A 17,082-nucleotide genomic window follows, 5' to 3' on the forward strand; every position below is an offset into this window, starting at 1 on the left:
AGCCAAACACGTTTTCCTATCAAGTCACAAGTGTCGTGGCGTGTTTAGCAGCCCACCACCAGCGAGTCTGGGGTTGCTCTCGAAGAGTTCGAGATCCCGCCCGATGTCATCCAATACGCAATTCGGTCCCATCCTTCTAGGTCTAGCTTGCAATACTTAACCATCGGCTTCCCCAACCCGTGCGAAGCCCGAAATAGCAGGCAAGCTGGATGGTGTTCGTCTCCATTTTCCCCTGAAATTTACTTTACAGTTGCCCTGTCGCTGCTACATTGTAGTTCGTTCCCATTACCTTATTACCTGCTGTTGACTTTGCCCTCCCTAGGCCTTGCGCTTCACGCTTCACGCATCCACAGCTTGAGCTCTTGGCAGTGCCTGCGGAACCTAACATTTGTCCAATTCTCTGCCAAGATGGCTGGCCGTGAGTTTACCACTCCAAAAACGACGTGCTTTTCCCATGCGCAGCCCACTAACGCGAGCCTGCACCGAATAGTCTCTGCTGTACCCCTGTCATTAGCCGTCCCAGCCGTGGCCGCAGTTGCGGCATATATCAATGCCCGCTGCCTAGTGTCGTATGATCTCCGTCTGCTTGGGTCCCTCTTGCCAACGCTGGCCAATGTGGCCTGGTGGAAGTCTCGTGGACAGGTGAACCTCTTTTACCGTCTGGAATCCTTGGCAACCTCGAAATCGTCCCAGGACCGCGATTTCCTTCGCTGGGAGGATAAGTCTTACACGTATGCCCAGGCGTACGACATTGTACTGCGCTATGCCAACTGGCTGAGTGCGCAGCGAGGCGTTAAGAAGGGCGAACTCGTTGCCCTGGACTTCCAGAACACCGACACCTTTCTCTTCCTCATCCTCGCCCTCTGGGCAATTGGTGCCCGCCCGGCCTTGATCAACTACAACCTGAGCGGCAAGCCGCTCGTGCACTGCATCAAGCAGGCAGAAAGCCGACTCGTCTTGGTCGACCCCGTGGTTGCTGGGAATGTTGGTGACGATGTCCGGTCGGATCTTCCCGATGTCGCCTTCGAGGTTGTGAACCCGGAGCTGGAGCTGCAGATACTGCAGACGGACCCTGTTCGGCCTCCGGATGACGTTCGAGAAGACCCAAAGAGTACTCTTGACATGGCCATGTTAATCTTCACGAGCGGGACAACTGGTTTACCGAAAGGGGCCATTGTCTCCTGGGCCAAAATCCTGGTCATCGGCGGGTTTTCCGGCAGGTTGATTGGGATCAAATCGAGCGACGTTTTCTATTCGGTATGTGACGAGGCGCAGGGGCTCGGGGTGTTCAAAGTCACTCATCTTCCCTCCAGATGCCCTGTTTTCCCAGCCTACCAACTGACACAACTCACAGGCAATGCCACTGTATCACAGCACAGCAATGCTTCTTGGGTTCATCCACACGCTCTTGGCTGGTGCCACATATGCTATGAGTCGTAAATTCTCGACGAGCAACTTCTGGGAAGATATTCGAAAGCATGACGCGACCATCACTCAGTATGTTGGCGAGACGTGCCGGTATCTCCTGGCAGCGCCTGCCGCGATAGATCCAGTCACGGGTGAAAATCTTGACCGCAAGCATTCTCTGCGAATCGCCTTTGGAAACGGTTTGCGGCCCGACGTGTGGAATCGCTTCAAGGAGCGCTTCGGGATAGAGACCATCGTTGAGTTTTATGCTGCAACCGAGGGCAACTTCGCCACATGGAATATAAGCCGGAACGACTTCAGCACGGGCGCGGTGGGTCGCGGTGGAAGTCTGTATTCCTTCCTCCTTGGCAAAACCTACGCCATTGTCGGGGTCGACCATGACACAGAATTGCCTTACCGAGACCCCAAAACCGGCTTCTGTTCCCGGACGCCTACCGGGGAGCCGGGCGAATTGCTGTTCAAGCTTCCAGCCAGCGATGTCGAGTCCAGGTTCCAGGGCTACTACGGGGACAAGGACGCGACCTCGAAGAAGGTCATGCGGTCAGTGTTCACAGAGGGGGATGCCTGGTTCAGGACCGGGGATGTGCTACGCTGTGACCAAGAAAACCGCTTGTGGTTTAGCGACCGGATCGGTGACACGTTTCGCTGGAAGAGCGAGAATGTTTCAACTGCCGAAGTCTCACAGTGTGTCGGACTGCACCCAGATGTCGTCGAGGCCAACGTGTACGGGGTTCAGGTCCCGAACCACGAGGGGCGTGCAGGATGTGCTGCCGTCATCTTCAGGGAGGGAGCCTTCCCGGTTGGTGACACATTAAAGACACTGGCCGAGCATGTTACAACGGGTCTACCGAAGTATGCGAGGCCCCTTTTTCTCCGAGTCGTAAGTGGCGGGGCCTTGCAAAGTACGGGTACAAACAAACAGCAAAAGCACCACTTACGCAACGAAGGCGTAGAGCCGGGGAAGACCGGCAGTGACGAGATTTTCTGGCTCAACGGTGGGACATATGTAAACTTCTACCCGACGGATTGGAAATCCCTGCAAGCGGGCCAGGCAAAGCTTTGATGTGTGAGGTGTGAAGCTGGAAGGTGCACAAATAGTGCGATTAATGCTTGTCCGGCGTTTTGTTTTTGGCGCCCCATCAATTATCCTCTCAACCATAGGGGTATATATATAACAATACAATAATACCGCCAGCCGCATTTGTACACACAGATTCACCAATTGCAGCGGAGGCTGGCAAACTCGGCCTTGCACGTGTCATTCCCACCGTTTGCGGCCTCTCATCACTAAATCTTGGCGAGGACGGTGACCGGGGTGCAGATCGACGACCCCGCACATCAAAGGGCCAGAAACTGCACTGGGTGGGTGACAGCTGAGCCGACGGCTCAAACAGAATGTGTCAGTTGAAGTTCTGGAAACTGTGCCTTGGACCACGAGGAGATACCGGCAAGCCGTCAATAAGCCGTGAACGCCGTGACTTTGAGTTGAGCTGTACGGCCACCTACATGGCATTTCCGAGGAAGAAAACGACAGGATAACAATAAGGTAACAGAAGATTTACCCGTACCTCCTAATTCATACCTCAACATCCCGCTGTGGTCGCCGAATGCAACCCCCACCTGGTCGAGCGAGACTGTTGCGACAACATTCATCAAATGACATAATATTTCACCTCAGCACAGCAGCCAATAACGGGCCCCGTTGATCGCGCAATTGCACGCTAAGCCTAATTCGGCGAGTGAGGGGCAGTTGTTCCCCACGTCAAGGCAATGGAGGGGCAATTCGCCCCGCGCTGGTGATGAGAAATCGGGACACGAGCTGTTGCGGTTACGCAGAGGAGCGTCGCGAGGCGATGTTTTCGGACGCGCTCGGCGTTGAAAGGCTGTAGGGGTGAAAATTCAAGTCGGCGACTGGCCAATATTTGCTGGGTAGCGTGCGTGCGGGCAAGCAAAAGTCCCTGAGAGAGGCGTTTCCTTCACGTTCCATTCCAGTTGAAGCTTTCCAGCTCGTGGAGCCACCTTTAAATACCTCCACCCACGGCTCCCCTCATCAGACCATCACTTATTTCCACCTTCTACGTGTCCTCGTCCCCGATCTCTAATACATATTCAACCTTCCCTCGAGACTCGTATAGACCGCATCTCTTCGTCACAGCTAAACTGATACCCAAAACACACCATCACAATGGCTGAACGCTCCGCTCCGTGCGTCTTCCCAAGCTCAGATGGCGCTTCATCGCTAACACAGCAGCTTCTAGCCTTCGTCTAGGCAACATTGCCCCCAACTTCAAGGCCGACACCACCCAGGGCCCCATTGACCTGCATGAGTTCATTGGCGACAGCTGGGTCGTGCTCTTCTCTCACCCCGAGGACTACACGCCAGTATGCACCACCGAGCTCGGTGAGATGGCTCGCCTTCAGCCCGAGTTCACCAAGCGTGGCGTCAAGCTTCTCGGCCTGTCGGCCAACACACTCGGAAGCCACGAGGGATGGATTAGCGACATCAAGGACGTGACGGGCTCCCAGGTCTCCTTCCCCATCATTGCCGACAAGGAGCGCAAGGTTGCCTACCTCTACGACATGTAAGTTTCAGAGCTGGGGCTGGCTAGGCTTGGGGCCGTAACGCAAAGGGGGCAATGGCTGACACAGCTCGGTAGGATCGACTACCAAGACACCACCAACGTGGATGAGAAGGGAATCGCCTTCACCATCCGCTCCGTCTTTGTCATCGACCCCAAGAAGACGATCCGCACCATTCTCTCGTACCCGGCTTCGACCGGCCGCAACAGCGCCGAGATCCTGCGCATCGTCGACTCGCTCCAGACCGGCGACAAGTACAAGGTCACCACCCCCATCAACTGGGTTCCCGGTGACGACGTCATTGTCCACCCCAGCATCAAGGGCGAGCAGGCCACCCAGCTGTTCCCCAACCTCCGCGCTGTCAAGCCGTACCTCCGCTTCACTGCGCTCCCTTTGGACGCTTGAGTGGACAGAAAGTAAAAAAGGAAATCGGTGAAAGGGGAGTGACGTTTCTTGCTAGGGGCTAGTGGAGCGGGGGAGGCGGGGATCTCAGGTCGAGTTTCAGGGCGCTATCTGTATACCATGATTCCCAAACCAGACCAAAAGCCGTTGGTAACGGCTGTTGGGGGCTATATTCGCCGATCTGGTTTGCTGCTGCAATGCAGCAAGTAAATTGAGCCTCACTCTCTTTTGTGTCACATCGGCTTGCAACGATTGTTAATTCCATGTGACTTCCTCTGTTCCTGCAGCCAGGTTCATTCGTGTGAAGCAATTGCACCGGATTAAACTGTAGTTGGACTTTGCGGTATTTGTGTCAGGCAGCCTCGACTTTCTTCACTTTGATCTGCCAACGGTGAATCATGAGCTCCGAAGGAGACCGAGATGGGACAGAGAAAACAAAACAGAAATGCGGCTTCTAGGCTCCGCAGCAAATGTCCAATGGGGTCAGGTTCATGCGGTTGACCTGGGAAGAACGGGGTCAAAGCGACGGGACGACAGGGTCAGGAGATGTGTGCTAAGGCCTTTGACATGCAAAAACAACGTGTCGAGGCAGATCTGGCGTTCCATCATCCCGTCTAATGTCTGCCGGTCGGGAGTTGGTGGCTAAGATGGGATGGGATGGGAATAGAGATCGGAACTATGACATCTCGTCAGTTTGGGTGCCTTCCGCTGGGTGTTCTTGGAAAACCCAAGTCAATGCCGTTTCTTAGCTTTCAAGCTGCCTATGAGTTCAAACAGGCTTGAGTGAGGTTGTTAAACTCAATAACGCGCTGGAAGTTCTCGTACCGCGGCATGCTGTTGAGTGCGGATAACAAAAGACAGAAGAACTCATAAGCTTACTGTGGAAAGTGAAATGGGAAATCGGACAACAGGGCTGAAGAAGCGATCTAGAAATGGCCAAAGCAGGACGGTCTCCTTCCCAGTGGGGGGAAGTGGAAGTAGCACCCAGTCTACAGCATCCGAGCACCGAAGAACCATGCGGAAAATACAACAGGGATAAGGGTATTGCTGGGTTCCGTTGTCTGGGAAAGAGAGTTCCCGGCCGTCGTCTTGGGTGAGAAAGCTGTGTAAAGGGCCCTTGCCTTTTACAGATTTGACCAGTTATTTTTTTTACGGCTACACTTAAGGCGCATGGCAGTGCAATATCCCGTCATCTCGTCACGAAAAGGACATGAGAGGCTCTGGCAAGCAAATTAGAGCGTGCGAATGCAAGTCATCACGCCGCGTCGAGCCGCCCGGCTCGCCCTTTGTTCAGGTTGATTTGACGCCTGGCTGCCTTCCTGATTAGGGGGGTGTCCACAAGGACCGCAATCAGGACCGCAATCAGGACCGCAATCTTTTTGCGGTCCTCCCCTTCCTAACTCTTCGGATCGCACGGTTCGTCACGTCACAAGAGAATGAGAGAGCCCCGAGGTTGCGTTGCGTTGCGCGTTGCGTGGCAGAGGAGCGAGCGAGGTGTGACAAAAGTGCGAGGGAGCGGACGCGGGCGTCAAGGACTGGCTGTGATGGGATGATGCTGGCCGCTGCAAACATGCAAATGCAGAGCAATGTAATCGAGAGCACGGGGCGGCGGCTCTCTGCTGCTTTTTCAAGGCAGAGACGGGCTAGAATTATGTCGCTGTTTTGCCGTCTCTGTCCTGATTGATCAATTGGAGTCGGTTGAGAAACGGACCTGAGCTTTGGCTTCTACTTCGTCGATGCACATCTCCATGCTCCCTGTGCTTTTCTCTCCCCAGCACGTTTTCTGTGCGCTGCCATTGGCCGGTTCTACCCTGCAACCTACCTTGGTGGTCGGGCCTTTGCGCGCGCTGTCCGGCTTTGCTGCAGGCAGGGCTGGAACAATAGAAAAGATGGAAGACGGAAGTACCCACTCCACTTTTCGACTAGGAATGGAACCAAGTGGTTCGACTGCCTGCCTGGGGCTAGCTGGGCCGGCTTGGGCTCACCGCAACGAATGCCCTGTCTCTTTGGTGTTGTCGGTGACTGGAGTCGCCGTTCGCCTTCCTGCAGGATCCTCCTCTTTGTGCACGCAAACTACCTTACCTACGCGCCCGAAACCGCGGCACAGCGCAGGGCACGGCAAGGACTGCAAAGTCGTCGAGGTACTCTGCAGTAGGCTTCGATTTCTACCAATCCCGGCCGCTCCCTTTTCATCCGCCCCCGCCCCCGCCAGGTTTGTTTCCGCCGCCAGTCCAGTCCGCTATACTTACTCCATAGCGAGCGCGACAATCATCTCCCACATCGCCCTCTTCCACGCACCTCATCCCTTCGCATCTGTAAACGACCGTCTGTGCGGTGCGCTGGTGTTGGCGCAGTCGTCGTCTCTCGGTCTGCTCTCTCGCAACTTCCAAGGTCACTGGAAATTAACACTGCAACCTTGCCTCCGCTGGTGCTTGTGCATCAGCCTGATCAGGTACGCCCGTCCGTGACTCTCTCTGCTGTATCCCTCCCTCACTCTCGCCTCGCCCTCCCTCGCCGTGTCACGGTTGCAACCGTGCTACTCCGTACCTCCTCGCCGTCCCAGTCCAGTGCTGCCGTGCGTGAAGCTTGTCGCTCGCTGGCTGCGACATGCGCTGTATACATTCCATCCAGACTGCCCTCCCGCCGCCAGCTCTCCCCTGGTTCCCCGCGGCTCGCTTCGGCCTCGCCTGGCATCTCCCCGTTCGCCGCCGCTCTGCACTGCCTGTGTGTGGACGGGAGGCCGGTGCCGAATTTGCGGCGACACCGGTGGACCCTGCAAACCCGGGGGAGCCCGGCCGCCGCTTGGCCCCTGGCCCCGTCAGAACCCAGGAGAGGAGGTTGTGGCGCGGGTCAGCTCACCGAATGGGGGCTTTGCTCGTCGTCTGTGCCTCCGCCGCTGGCCTCTCAAACCGGTCAATTTTTTTTTCGCCTCCTTCCCTTGTGTTAGGCCATTCTCTTTTGTCTAGAGCCTCCGCGCGTCATTTAGCCTCATCTTGCGCCGCCTTTTCCCGAGGGCTGCCCCGGCGCTAAGCACCCCGGCTACCTCGGCGCCATCCGAGAGCCCTGCCTCGCTTCTGATCTTGTCAACCCTGTGCTTCCGTCCCGCAGCGACCCCCCAAAACACTGGACCGGCGGTTGCCGAGCTTTGTGGAATAGGATCACGAGCGACCATGTCGGGGTATGGACTAACAGTCGGCAAATCAGGCCAGCAGCAGAAGACCGCCGCCGGCGACGTCAATCGATCTTCGGATCCCGAACCTGAAGACCGATCGCCTTCGAAATCGACAACATCTGAAATCCTGTCCTCGGCCTTCCGTGGCATCAAGAGGGTTACGCCTGGGCGAGACGACGTTGCCAGGTTTGGCCGACGACCGTCCGAGCCAACTGTTCCGAGCATCACTTTCCAGCCGTCGTCGAGGTCTGGGCTGTTGAAATCACACCATGCGCGGAGTTTGAGTCTCCAGAACAGCCTTGGAAAACCACTACCCGAGCCGCCACCGCCGCAGCTCTCACCCGCAAGTCCGCTGACTCCCCTGACCCACCCCACACACCAGACGAGCTTGGCAACGATCGTGGACGCAGAGGACAAGGAAATGGACAGCCGGACGAGCACGATGGATTCATCCTCGTCGATGGATATGGGAGGCGGGCTATACATGAGGTCGCAAGAAAGCCATGGCCAGGATATGAATGGTAGCCAGAGCAGTCTGGCGAGCGCCTCGAGGTTGGATGGAGGAGACGAGCGGACCGAAAACTTGACTCCCAAGAGCAACGGGCCACTGTCAGCCGGGCCATCGCCCAACTTTGGCCAGTCGAGGCCGACCCCCGCAGGTGCACCTGTTGGGACCGCTGGGACCGCGTCCTCGTCGGCGCATCTGTCGGGGTTGATGTGCAACGTTCATCGGACGACAGGGAGGGAACCGCACCCCCTGGTCGGGGCGACCACCACGATCCTCGGCGACAAGCTGTACGTATTTGGAGGCAGGATCCTGTCTAGGAGCCGGCCTGCCCCGTTGACGGCAGACTTGTACGAGCTCGATTTGATTCGTCGGCATTGGACGAAGCTGGAGACGTCGGGGGATGTTCCGCCACCACGGTACTTCCACTCGATGTGCGCCCTCGGCGACACTAAGATGGTCTGCTATGGTGGCATGTCACCCATGCCTAATCCGAAGCCGGGTGCCGCGCAGGACCAGCAGCCCGAGGTCACCGTCATGTCTGACATCTACATCTACGACGTGCCAACCAAGAAGTGGACCTTTATCCCGACCCAAGATGCGCCCCAAGGACGCTATGCACACTGCGCATGCATTCTTCCTTCTGCGGCCACTTTCTCGTCGCACAGAGCTCCGCTCTCGGCGCTCCAGCACAACCCTTCTACCGGCAACCCGAACGAAGGCCGAATTGGTATCAGCATTGACGGGACAGGCGGTGCCGAGATGATTGTCGTTGGCGGCCAAGATGGAGCCAATCACTACATTGAGCAGATCAGCGTCTTCAACTTGCGCAGCCTAAAGTGGGTGTCCACGCAGTCGTTGGGTAAGAGCTGCGGCGCGTACCGCAGCGTGGTAGCTCCCCTCCCGCCGTCGGTCACGTCAAAGATTGGGAAGGCGTACCCGAACGGAAACCGGCAGGACGGCGGGGGTATCAGCCAGGAAGCCAAAGAGCCCGGGTCCAGTATGCTCATATACAGCAACTACAACTTTCTCGACGTCAAACTCGAGCTACAGATTCGGGCAAACGATGGCTCTCTCAGTGAGCGCCCCATGAGTGGCTCGTATAGCCCACCGGGGCTGCGCTTTCCGAACGGAGGAGTGATCGACACCCACTTTGTAGTCAGCGGCACTTACCTCACGTCTTCAAAACAGGAGTATGCGCTCTGGGCCCTCGACCTGCGGACCCTGACGTGGAGCCGCATCGATGCTGGAGGGGCGGTTTTTAGCCAGGGCAGCTGGAACCGTGGCGTCTTGTGGAACAGGAGGAATACTTTCGTGGTACTGGGCAATAGGAAGAGAAGCCTTGTCGACGATTATAACCACCGCCGCATTAACTTTAGTAACGTCTGCATGGTGGAGCTCGAAGCATTCGGGTTTTTCGACAATCCCCGGAAGACGGCTCCCATGAGCGGATTCGTCAGCGCCAGCAGCCCTTATACGGGGCCAGGATTGAGCCTTGCTCGAAAGGCCGGCTTCACTGCCGGCGGTCGATTCCACAGCCGTGCCGCTGAGGAGCTGGGAGAAAAAGCCCTCGCGATGAGGGAGCTGTCCGATATGGACATTATGTGCATCGGAGGCGAGAGGATACCGATCAACTCGAGAATTGTTGCGAGGAGGTGGGGCCCTTACTTTGTCCAACTTCTAAGGGAAGGGACGGCAACACACAATGGCAGCGACTCGATTACACTAAGGTCCAACTCGATTTCGGCACCTAGTAACACGGTGCGCGGCTCCAATATGGCGAGTGCGCAGGGAAATCGAAACACGATGGAAAGCCAGCTGTCCATGTCCAGCACCCTCTACTCGACCGGCAGCTCAACCGGCAAACCACAAGGCACAGCCACGACAATCTCGCCGGGGGTGATGTCGCCGCCCGTGGACCCTGCAGCCATCAACACGGCGCCAACACCACGCACCTTGCCGCCCAACAGCCGCCCCAGATGGTTGTACTTGCCGCACACGTACTTGACACTTCAAGCGCTGCTCCACTATCTATATACGTCGAGCCTTCCTCAGACGTCGTCCCCGCTCTGCACCCCGCAAATTCTCTGCAGTCTTCTCCAAATTGCACGGCCCTACCGCATCGACGGACTTCTCGAGGCTGTGGTTGAGCGGCTTCACAACCTGCTCGACAGCCGAAACGCAGCGGCCGTGTTCAACGCCACTGCCATGGCAGCCGGCGGCGGACGCGGTATTGACGGAACCCTTAACCCGAACTTCTTTCCGCTCCAAGCCGGACTCGACGCCTTGACCAACTCTTCGGAGACACCGGTGGACGGCGGCAACGTCTCTGGCAGCGAGGCCGCTTCGACGGGTACTAGCGGGCTGACGGCACGTACGGCCGGGCTGAAGATCAGCACTGCTGTGCCCCAGGGCGGACGGCCGGCAAGTGAAGAACTGAGCGCGACTGGCAGTGTCAGTGGGAGTGAGTGGAGCTCCGAGTTTGGGGACAGCGAGCGCGGGACGGCGCGCGAAGTCTGGGCGGGCGACCTCAGCAGCGTCATTGGGCTGCAAAAGAGGGGTCTGAGAGGCCTGATGGAGGGCCGGAGGATGCGGGAAAGGGGCGGGACAAATAATGGTATTCCAGGGCCGAGCGGCGGAGCCAGCGCATACGGGACGGGTATGCAAGGGCGTGTGGGCCTGGGAATCGCGGGTTCTTGAGACCCGCCCAAGGTAGGCAAGAAACCTCGAAAGTGAGGTTTTGGATACCAGGTGTTATGACGCACTGAATGACGCAACCGATGAGACCATGACGAGCAATGGTGTGGTTTCGCTAATTAGGTACAAGTACATAGACGTGGCTGTAGAGACTATACAGGATTTGCAAGTAACTACTGGGAATAGGAGCTACCTACGAGATGGCTGTGATGTACTTGTAACAGTCGTCTGATCTAGTATGCGGCTGTGATCGTTTATGCGTGCCTCATTCCATGGAGTCGAGACAAGTACTTGTTATAAAAGGAGTCAAAGAACGGTTGATTCACTAGCATTTCGTTTGAAAGCCAGGCCTGCTTGATAATGCTTTGATATTATTAGTCTCTATCTTTTGTTTTGTTGGTTAACCAAAGTTACGATGCCCACTCACCAGCTTGTAGTATGCTCGATTCCATTTCACAATGAACTCACTCACGAGTTATCTTACCACCCACCGTTTATATACCTAATTACCAATTTGTTATAATATGCACCAATTCTAGTTTCTGCGTCGCTCTTCCAACTTTTCCTCTCTAACCTAGCCTTTTGGTTCTACCTGTCGATGCGCCTCTGCTTGAGGAAGATGGCAATCCCAAGCGCCGTTACGGAGCAGATGAACGGCACGCCTGTCAGATGAGTCAAGTGTGTTAGTGACAAAGGACAGCTCCTCACCAGATACGAGAAAACATAAACAGGATGGATAACTAAGTGGGAATACTAACCATGGCTCCACCACAGCGCGTCCACGTAGGCGCTGATGACGGCGGTGCGCGCGGCGCCGCGCATGCGATCGACAAAGTCGACGTCGGAGATGGCGCTCGCGATGATCTGATTTCATGATTGGTTAGAATTCTACCAAGGGTAAAGTAGACAGACAGACAGAGAGACAAACCTTTTGGATCGCGGCGTGGTCCAGCCCGATGGCCAGCAGCCGCCGCAGTAGGCTGCGTCGTAGCGTAGTTTGGAGGACAGCGTTGGTCGCCGCCAGCCCGACCATGAACCACACCGTGCTAGACAAGTACATGAAGGCCACGGCGGGCGCCATGTGCGCCGGGTCGACGACGGCCTGCAGTGAGATGAACACGGCGCTCTGCGCGATGCCCGTGCCGAAGCCGCTGTGACAGTCAGAGGCTGGTTTGGAGTGGGGAGGGGAGGGGGGGGGGGGGGGTGGGGGGTGGGTGGACTTACCCCGGCATGATGTACAGCGACTCGAACCAGTTCGTGTGACCGTGCCACGTCAGCATCAGTAGCAGGTAGCCGCACGACGAGCAAGCCACGGCGAAGATGACGAGGAACTTGTACTTTCCAGACCTGTTTGGAAGGGGTTAGGGAACTTCTTGTTTTGTTTGTTGTTGACATAGGGATGATGGAGGGGAAAAGGGGCAGACCCGAAGTTACCCACCGGTTGATGATCAGCCCTGAGAGCACGCCGCCCACGGCGTTGGCCACGACGGCTGGGACTAGGTGCGCGCCGGCCGACGTGTTGGACACGCTCGCCGTGACTTTGAAGTAGATGGGCACCGTGAACATGAGCTGCTAGGGTGTCAGTTTCGTCCTTCTTCTTTATTCCGAGCATTAAGCATGAGAGAGACTCACGCCAATCTGCGCGGCCGACTGCAGCCCCATGATGAGAAATGAAAATGAAGCGTCGCGGTTGAAGATGTCGAGCGGCAGGATGGGTTCGGGCGCGCGGCGCTCGACGGCGATGAAAACGGCCAACAGAGCCGCGCTGAGCACAAACAGGCCGGCGATCAGCGGGTGCGACCAGGGCACCGTCACGCCGCCGAGCTCCATGGGGAACAGCAGCGCCAGGATCATGAGCGCGAAGACGAAGGACCCCTTGAAGTCGATGCGGCTGAACTTGCTCTTGCGGCTGACGAGCGGGGTGCTGCTGTTGTCGCCGCTAGTAGGTGTTGCTGCTGCGGTGCCGGTGGAAGCGGCGGGGGCGCTGTTGGGCCCCGGCAGGTAGATGGCGCAGAGCACGATGGCGACGCCGATGACGGGCACCTGGCCCGAGAAGGACCTAGACGCAGACTGTCAGACGCGTCTTCCCTCTGCCGCTTTGCGCGCTGGACGTGACTTACCACCGCCATCCGATGACATCGGCCAGCCAGCCGCCCAGGGGCCCTCCCACGCTCCGGCCGGTGGTGGCGATGATGTTGACGAACGAGCGCCACTGGGCAACCTCCCTGATGGGCAGCATATCTGCCTGGTCAGTCAACAGCTCAGTTTCTGGCTGGCTGGCAGGACTGAACTCACCGGTGATCAGCACCGACACCAGCGTCGTCATGCCCGAGGCGCCAGCGCCCGAGATGACGCGCCCCAGCACGACCTGCCACATGGTCTGGCCGACGGAACTGCATCACGGCTGCGGGTCAGTCGCGCTGCTCGTCGTCCACGGAATTAACACCAACCAGAGGCACGTACATGATGGCACTGCTCGAGTTAGCCTTTTCCCGCCCATCGGACTGACGTTCCGGACGATTCGTTCAGGTGACTCACCAGCCCAGGGCAAACACGCTGTACGCGACAATGACCAGCCACTTGCGGCCGTAGATGTCGCTCAGCTTGCCGTACTACACAGACACCCCGGCGGCTCGGCGTTAGCTTGCAACCGCCTCAAACTCGAGCAGCCCGGCCTCGACATCGAACCTAGGACAAGACAACGCACCAAGGTCTGGGTGGCGGCAGCCGCGAGCGAGAAGCTGGTGATGAGCCAGCTCGACGCCGACAGCTCGTTGAAGTCGGAGGCGATGATGGGGTGCGTGGCCATGAGCAGCGAGCCGTCGGCGTTGGCCACGAAGACGCCTGGTTTCGTCTCTCAGCAAAACCCGCCTACATTGAACATTCCGGAACAACCTACCGATGAGAAGGACTGAAATGATGCGGGCCACCTGGGCCCTACTGAACCCGCGGTCGCCGTGCGCGCGCGCCTGCTCCTCGTCGGCCGGGGCAGCATGCTTGACGGCGGCGCCGTGGCCGTTGGCGGGCGGCCCGGCATCGGCTGACGGGCTTCGTGGGCTGCCGTTGGCGCGGGCGTGAACGTGAACGTGGTTCAGGAGGGGCGAGTGCTCGGTGGCGGGCTCGGCAGAAACGGCGCCGTCGGGCGGTTGCTGCTGCTGTTGAGCCATGGTAGTGTATAGATATGATGACGAGTGTAGTTATTCTCGCAGTCCAAAACAAGAAAGGAAACACAAGTTAGTAATTAGACGCAACAAGTGGTGTTTCGTTCAGCGCGAGCCCGGGTTTGCGCGGCCAGACATCAAGGTTCCACGGCAGGCCAAGAACAAAAGCAGGCCCAGAACAAAAGCAGGACAAGAATTTCAAGACGCTGGATTTGGAAGGAAAGAGCGTATGGGTCGGCTCACGGAGCGGGCCTCGGGCGCCGACGGCGCGAGCGGCCGTGATTCGACCACAAAGACGCCCCCGCTCGTCGCTCACAGTCCCAAACCGATTAGCCCCATGCGCGCTGCGAGACATGCTTCTACGGGATAGGCAAGTAGCCAATGTCGCTTGGGTCAAGTCTAGACTCTATGTTTGCTGCACTCGGTCTGCATCTCGTGTGGCTCAATTCGTGATGCAGCTCGTGTCTTGGCGCCATGAGGTCACTGCTTGATTAATCGCGGCCATCCATTAATTAGCTGCAGATGCTGTCTGTCCATTGAGACGTGTGGCGGTGGCAATGTGAATGCAGTGTACCCTTAACCTGGGACGGGTCTAGTTCTGGTTGTAGTAAGTCTGTGAGAGGCAATTCCTAGGCTCGTGTGTCACAATGGACCTCTGTCGCACCGAAAGACGCGAAAACGTGATCTGGGCAAGCGATGAGGCAGTTTTGGCGCAGTAGTAGTGCGCAGCGGATGGGGCATAGTGTGGGCGTAGTGTGCAGTAGGATATCAAAGATTCAATGTCGCCGTTGGCGTGTTGCCCCTCGCAATCGCGGAGCTGGATTACGCCATCAACCGTCTCGTCTCAATCCAGGGGCCGCGATGCAGGTGTGGCAACCCCAATGGCACCGGCGCCCTGGTCGTGGCACTCGCTTCCCCAGACTGGCTTTGATTGATAATATGAGACGTATATCGTGGGTAGTAGTAATAATCAACGAAGGCTGAGCTCTGCTTGTTGTGTGGTGCACCGGTTCAGAGATTATCAAGTCATATCAAAACAAACATTGTTTCCAGGTCAGCCACACACACTGACAAGAGCTGGCTGCTCCTGGTCCACGATGCGCCTCTCAAGTCTGGCACTGGCAGCAGGCCTGTCTCTGCTGCGTGTTGCCGCCCACGATGGCTCTCAGCAGAAGCCGCTTGGAGATGAAAAAAAGGGGTCGCAGCCAAACATTGTCTTCATCCTGACCGACGACCAGGACCTACACATGAACTCGCTCGACTACATGCCGCTGGTCAAGAAACACCTCATCGACCGCGGCACCCAGTACAGGCGGCACTTTTGCACCACGGCCCTCTGCTGCCCGTCGCGGGTGTCGCTGTGGACGGGCAAGCAGGCCCACAACACCAACGTCACAGACGTGAACCCGCCCTATGGTGAGTTGAGCCGTTGACCACCCACACACCCTCTTGCATCACTAGTCTGACACAACACAGGCGGCTACCCCAAGTTCATCCGCCAGGGGTTCAACAACGCCTACCTGCCCGTGTGGCTGCAGCAGGCAGGGTACAACACGTACTACACGGGCAAGCTCTTCAACGCGCACACGGTCGAGAACTACGACGCGCCGCACGCCGCCGGCTGGAACGGCTCCGACTTCCTGCTGGACCCTTACACGTACATGTACCTCAACGCCAGCTACCAGCGCGACCGCGACGCGCCCGTCAACTACAAGGGCCAGCACACGGTCGACGTGCTGGCCGACAAGGCCTACGGCTTTCTTGATGCCGCCGCCGCCGACGGCCGGCCCTTCTTCCTGGGCATCGCGCCTGTCGCGCCGCACAGCAACGTGCAGACGCTGCTGTTCGACGACATTGGCGACATTGAGCAGGCGGCCGTCTTCTCGCCGCCCATCCCGGCCAAGCGGCACGAGCACCTATTCGGCGACGCGCGCGTGCCGCGCACGCCGCACTTCAACCCGGAGCAGCCGTCGGGAGCCAACTGGGTGCGGCGGCTGCCGCGGCAAGGGCCCGACAACGTGGCGTTCAACGATCACTTCTACCGGCAGCGGCTGCGGGCGCTGCAGGGGGTTGACGAGCTGGTCGACGGGGTGTTCGCGCGGCTGGGCCGGCTGGGCCTGCTCGACAGCACCTACGTCTTCTACACGACCGACAACGGCTACCACATCGGCCAGCACCGGCTGCAGCCCGGCAAGGAGTGCGGCTTCGAGGAGGACATCAACATCCCGCTCGTGGTCCGCGGGCCGGGCGTCCCAGAGGGCCGCGCCGTCACCAACCTCGTCACCACCCACATCGACCTCGCGCCCACCATCCTAGACCTCGCCGGCGCGCCCATCCGCGCCGACTTTGACGGCGAGGCCATCCCGCTGCGCGCGCGCGACCTTGAAGCTGCCGTGGGCTCGCGCCACGAGCACGTCACGGTCGAGTACTGGTGCGTGATACCTTTCTCTCTGTTTTTCTGGTATATAGTCGGGAAACTCACCTGGCTGACATGCATGCATTACCCAGGGGCTTCGCTATCGGCGAGGGCAAGCTGTTCGGCGACGAAAAGTCGCGCCTCGTGCTCAACAACACGTACAAGGCGCTGCGCATTATTAGCAAAACGTACAACTTCTACTATTCGGTGTGGTGCAACAACGAGCACGAGCTGTACGACCTAACGGTGGGCCGCTTTCTCAAATTCTCCTTCTCCCAGCAAGCCACTCACTCACTGACATAACCATGTGTGTGCTTGATCAGACGGACCCGTACCAGCAGCACAACCTGCTTCACCCCTCCGCGCTCTCAGAAAGCAACACAGAGCCACTGCTACTCGACGGAGTGCCGCTGGGCAAGGTGGTCGCGCGGCTGGACGCGCTGCTGCTGGTGCTCAAGTCGTGCCGGGCGCAGACGTGCGTGCGGCCGTGGCATGCGCTGCACCCGACGGGCAACGTGGCGAGCCTGCACGACGCGCTGCACGCGCGCTTTGACACCTTCTACGAGCATGAATTACCTCGTGTTAGCTATGGTCGCTGCGAGCTTGGGTATCTGCTTGATGCCGAGGGCCCGCAGTGGGACGTTGACGGGCTTGTCTATCGCCATGGCGCGCGGTGGGATGAGTGGGTGTGAAGGTGTGGTTTGCTGGGTTTAAGATTGTC

The 17,082-nt window shown here is 58.0% G+C and overlaps 5 protein-coding genes across 5 annotated transcripts; 4 read left to right on the forward strand and 1 right to left on the reverse strand.

Moving 5' to 3' along the window:
* Positions 1-408: 408 nt before the first annotated feature.
* Positions 409-2,491, forward strand: B0T26DRAFT_742417 (uncharacterized protein; the record flags this gene model as incomplete). Its single annotated transcript, XM_060444111.1, has 3 exons — positions 409-418; positions 491-1,257; positions 1,355-2,491. 3 exons carry the CDS (start codon positions 409-411, stop codon positions 2,489-2,491), a joined length of 1,914 nt encoding a protein of 637 aa, XP_060295245.1.
* A 1,122-nt stretch (positions 2,492-3,613) lies between these two features.
* Positions 3,614-4,413, forward strand: B0T26DRAFT_678199 (thioredoxin-like protein; the record flags this gene model as incomplete). The annotated part of the gene is made up of 3 exons (XM_060440190.1): positions 3,614-3,633; positions 3,687-4,010; positions 4,086-4,413. 3 exons carry the CDS (start codon positions 3,614-3,616, stop codon positions 4,411-4,413), a joined length of 672 nt encoding a protein of 223 aa, XP_060295246.1.
* Positions 4,414-8,024: 3,611 nt separating this feature from the next.
* On the forward strand, positions 8,025-10,787 carry B0T26DRAFT_651452 (uncharacterized protein; the record flags this gene model as incomplete). The annotated part of the gene is made up of 1 exon (XM_060438276.1): positions 8,025-10,787. The coding sequence occupies one exon, from the start codon at positions 8,025-8,027 to the stop codon at positions 10,785-10,787; it is 2,763 nt and encodes a 920-aa protein (XP_060295247.1).
* Positions 10,788-11,372: 585 nt separating this feature from the next.
* Positions 11,373-13,951, reverse strand: B0T26DRAFT_753982 (major facilitator superfamily domain-containing protein; the record flags this gene model as incomplete). Its single annotated transcript, XM_060445769.1, has 12 exons — positions 11,373-11,446; positions 11,543-11,648; positions 11,713-11,935; positions 12,009-12,131; positions 12,223-12,353; positions 12,417-12,843; positions 12,905-13,025; positions 13,080-13,177; positions 13,248-13,256; positions 13,323-13,396; positions 13,492-13,628; positions 13,684-13,951. The coding sequence occupies 12 exons, from the start codon at positions 13,949-13,951 to the stop codon at positions 11,373-11,375; spliced, it is 1,791 nt and encodes a 596-aa protein (XP_060295248.1).
* A 1,091-nt stretch (positions 13,952-15,042) lies between these two features.
* Positions 15,043-17,053, forward strand: B0T26DRAFT_649703 (arylsulfatase-like protein; the record flags this gene model as incomplete). Its single annotated transcript, XM_060438115.1, has 4 exons — positions 15,043-15,361; positions 15,422-16,376; positions 16,454-16,607; positions 16,685-17,053. The coding sequence occupies 4 exons, from the start codon at positions 15,043-15,045 to the stop codon at positions 17,051-17,053; spliced, it is 1,797 nt and encodes a 598-aa protein (XP_060295249.1).
* Positions 17,054-17,082: the final 29 nt, after the last annotated feature.

The sequence above is a fragment of the Lasiosphaeria miniovina genome (assembly GCF_030549165.1).
Source record: "Lasiosphaeria miniovina strain SMH2392-1A chromosome Unknown B0T26scaffold_5, whole genome shotgun sequence".
In the NCBI taxonomy this organism is placed as follows: domain Eukaryota; kingdom Fungi; phylum Ascomycota; class Sordariomycetes; order Sordariales; family Lasiosphaeriaceae; genus Lasiosphaeria; species Lasiosphaeria miniovina.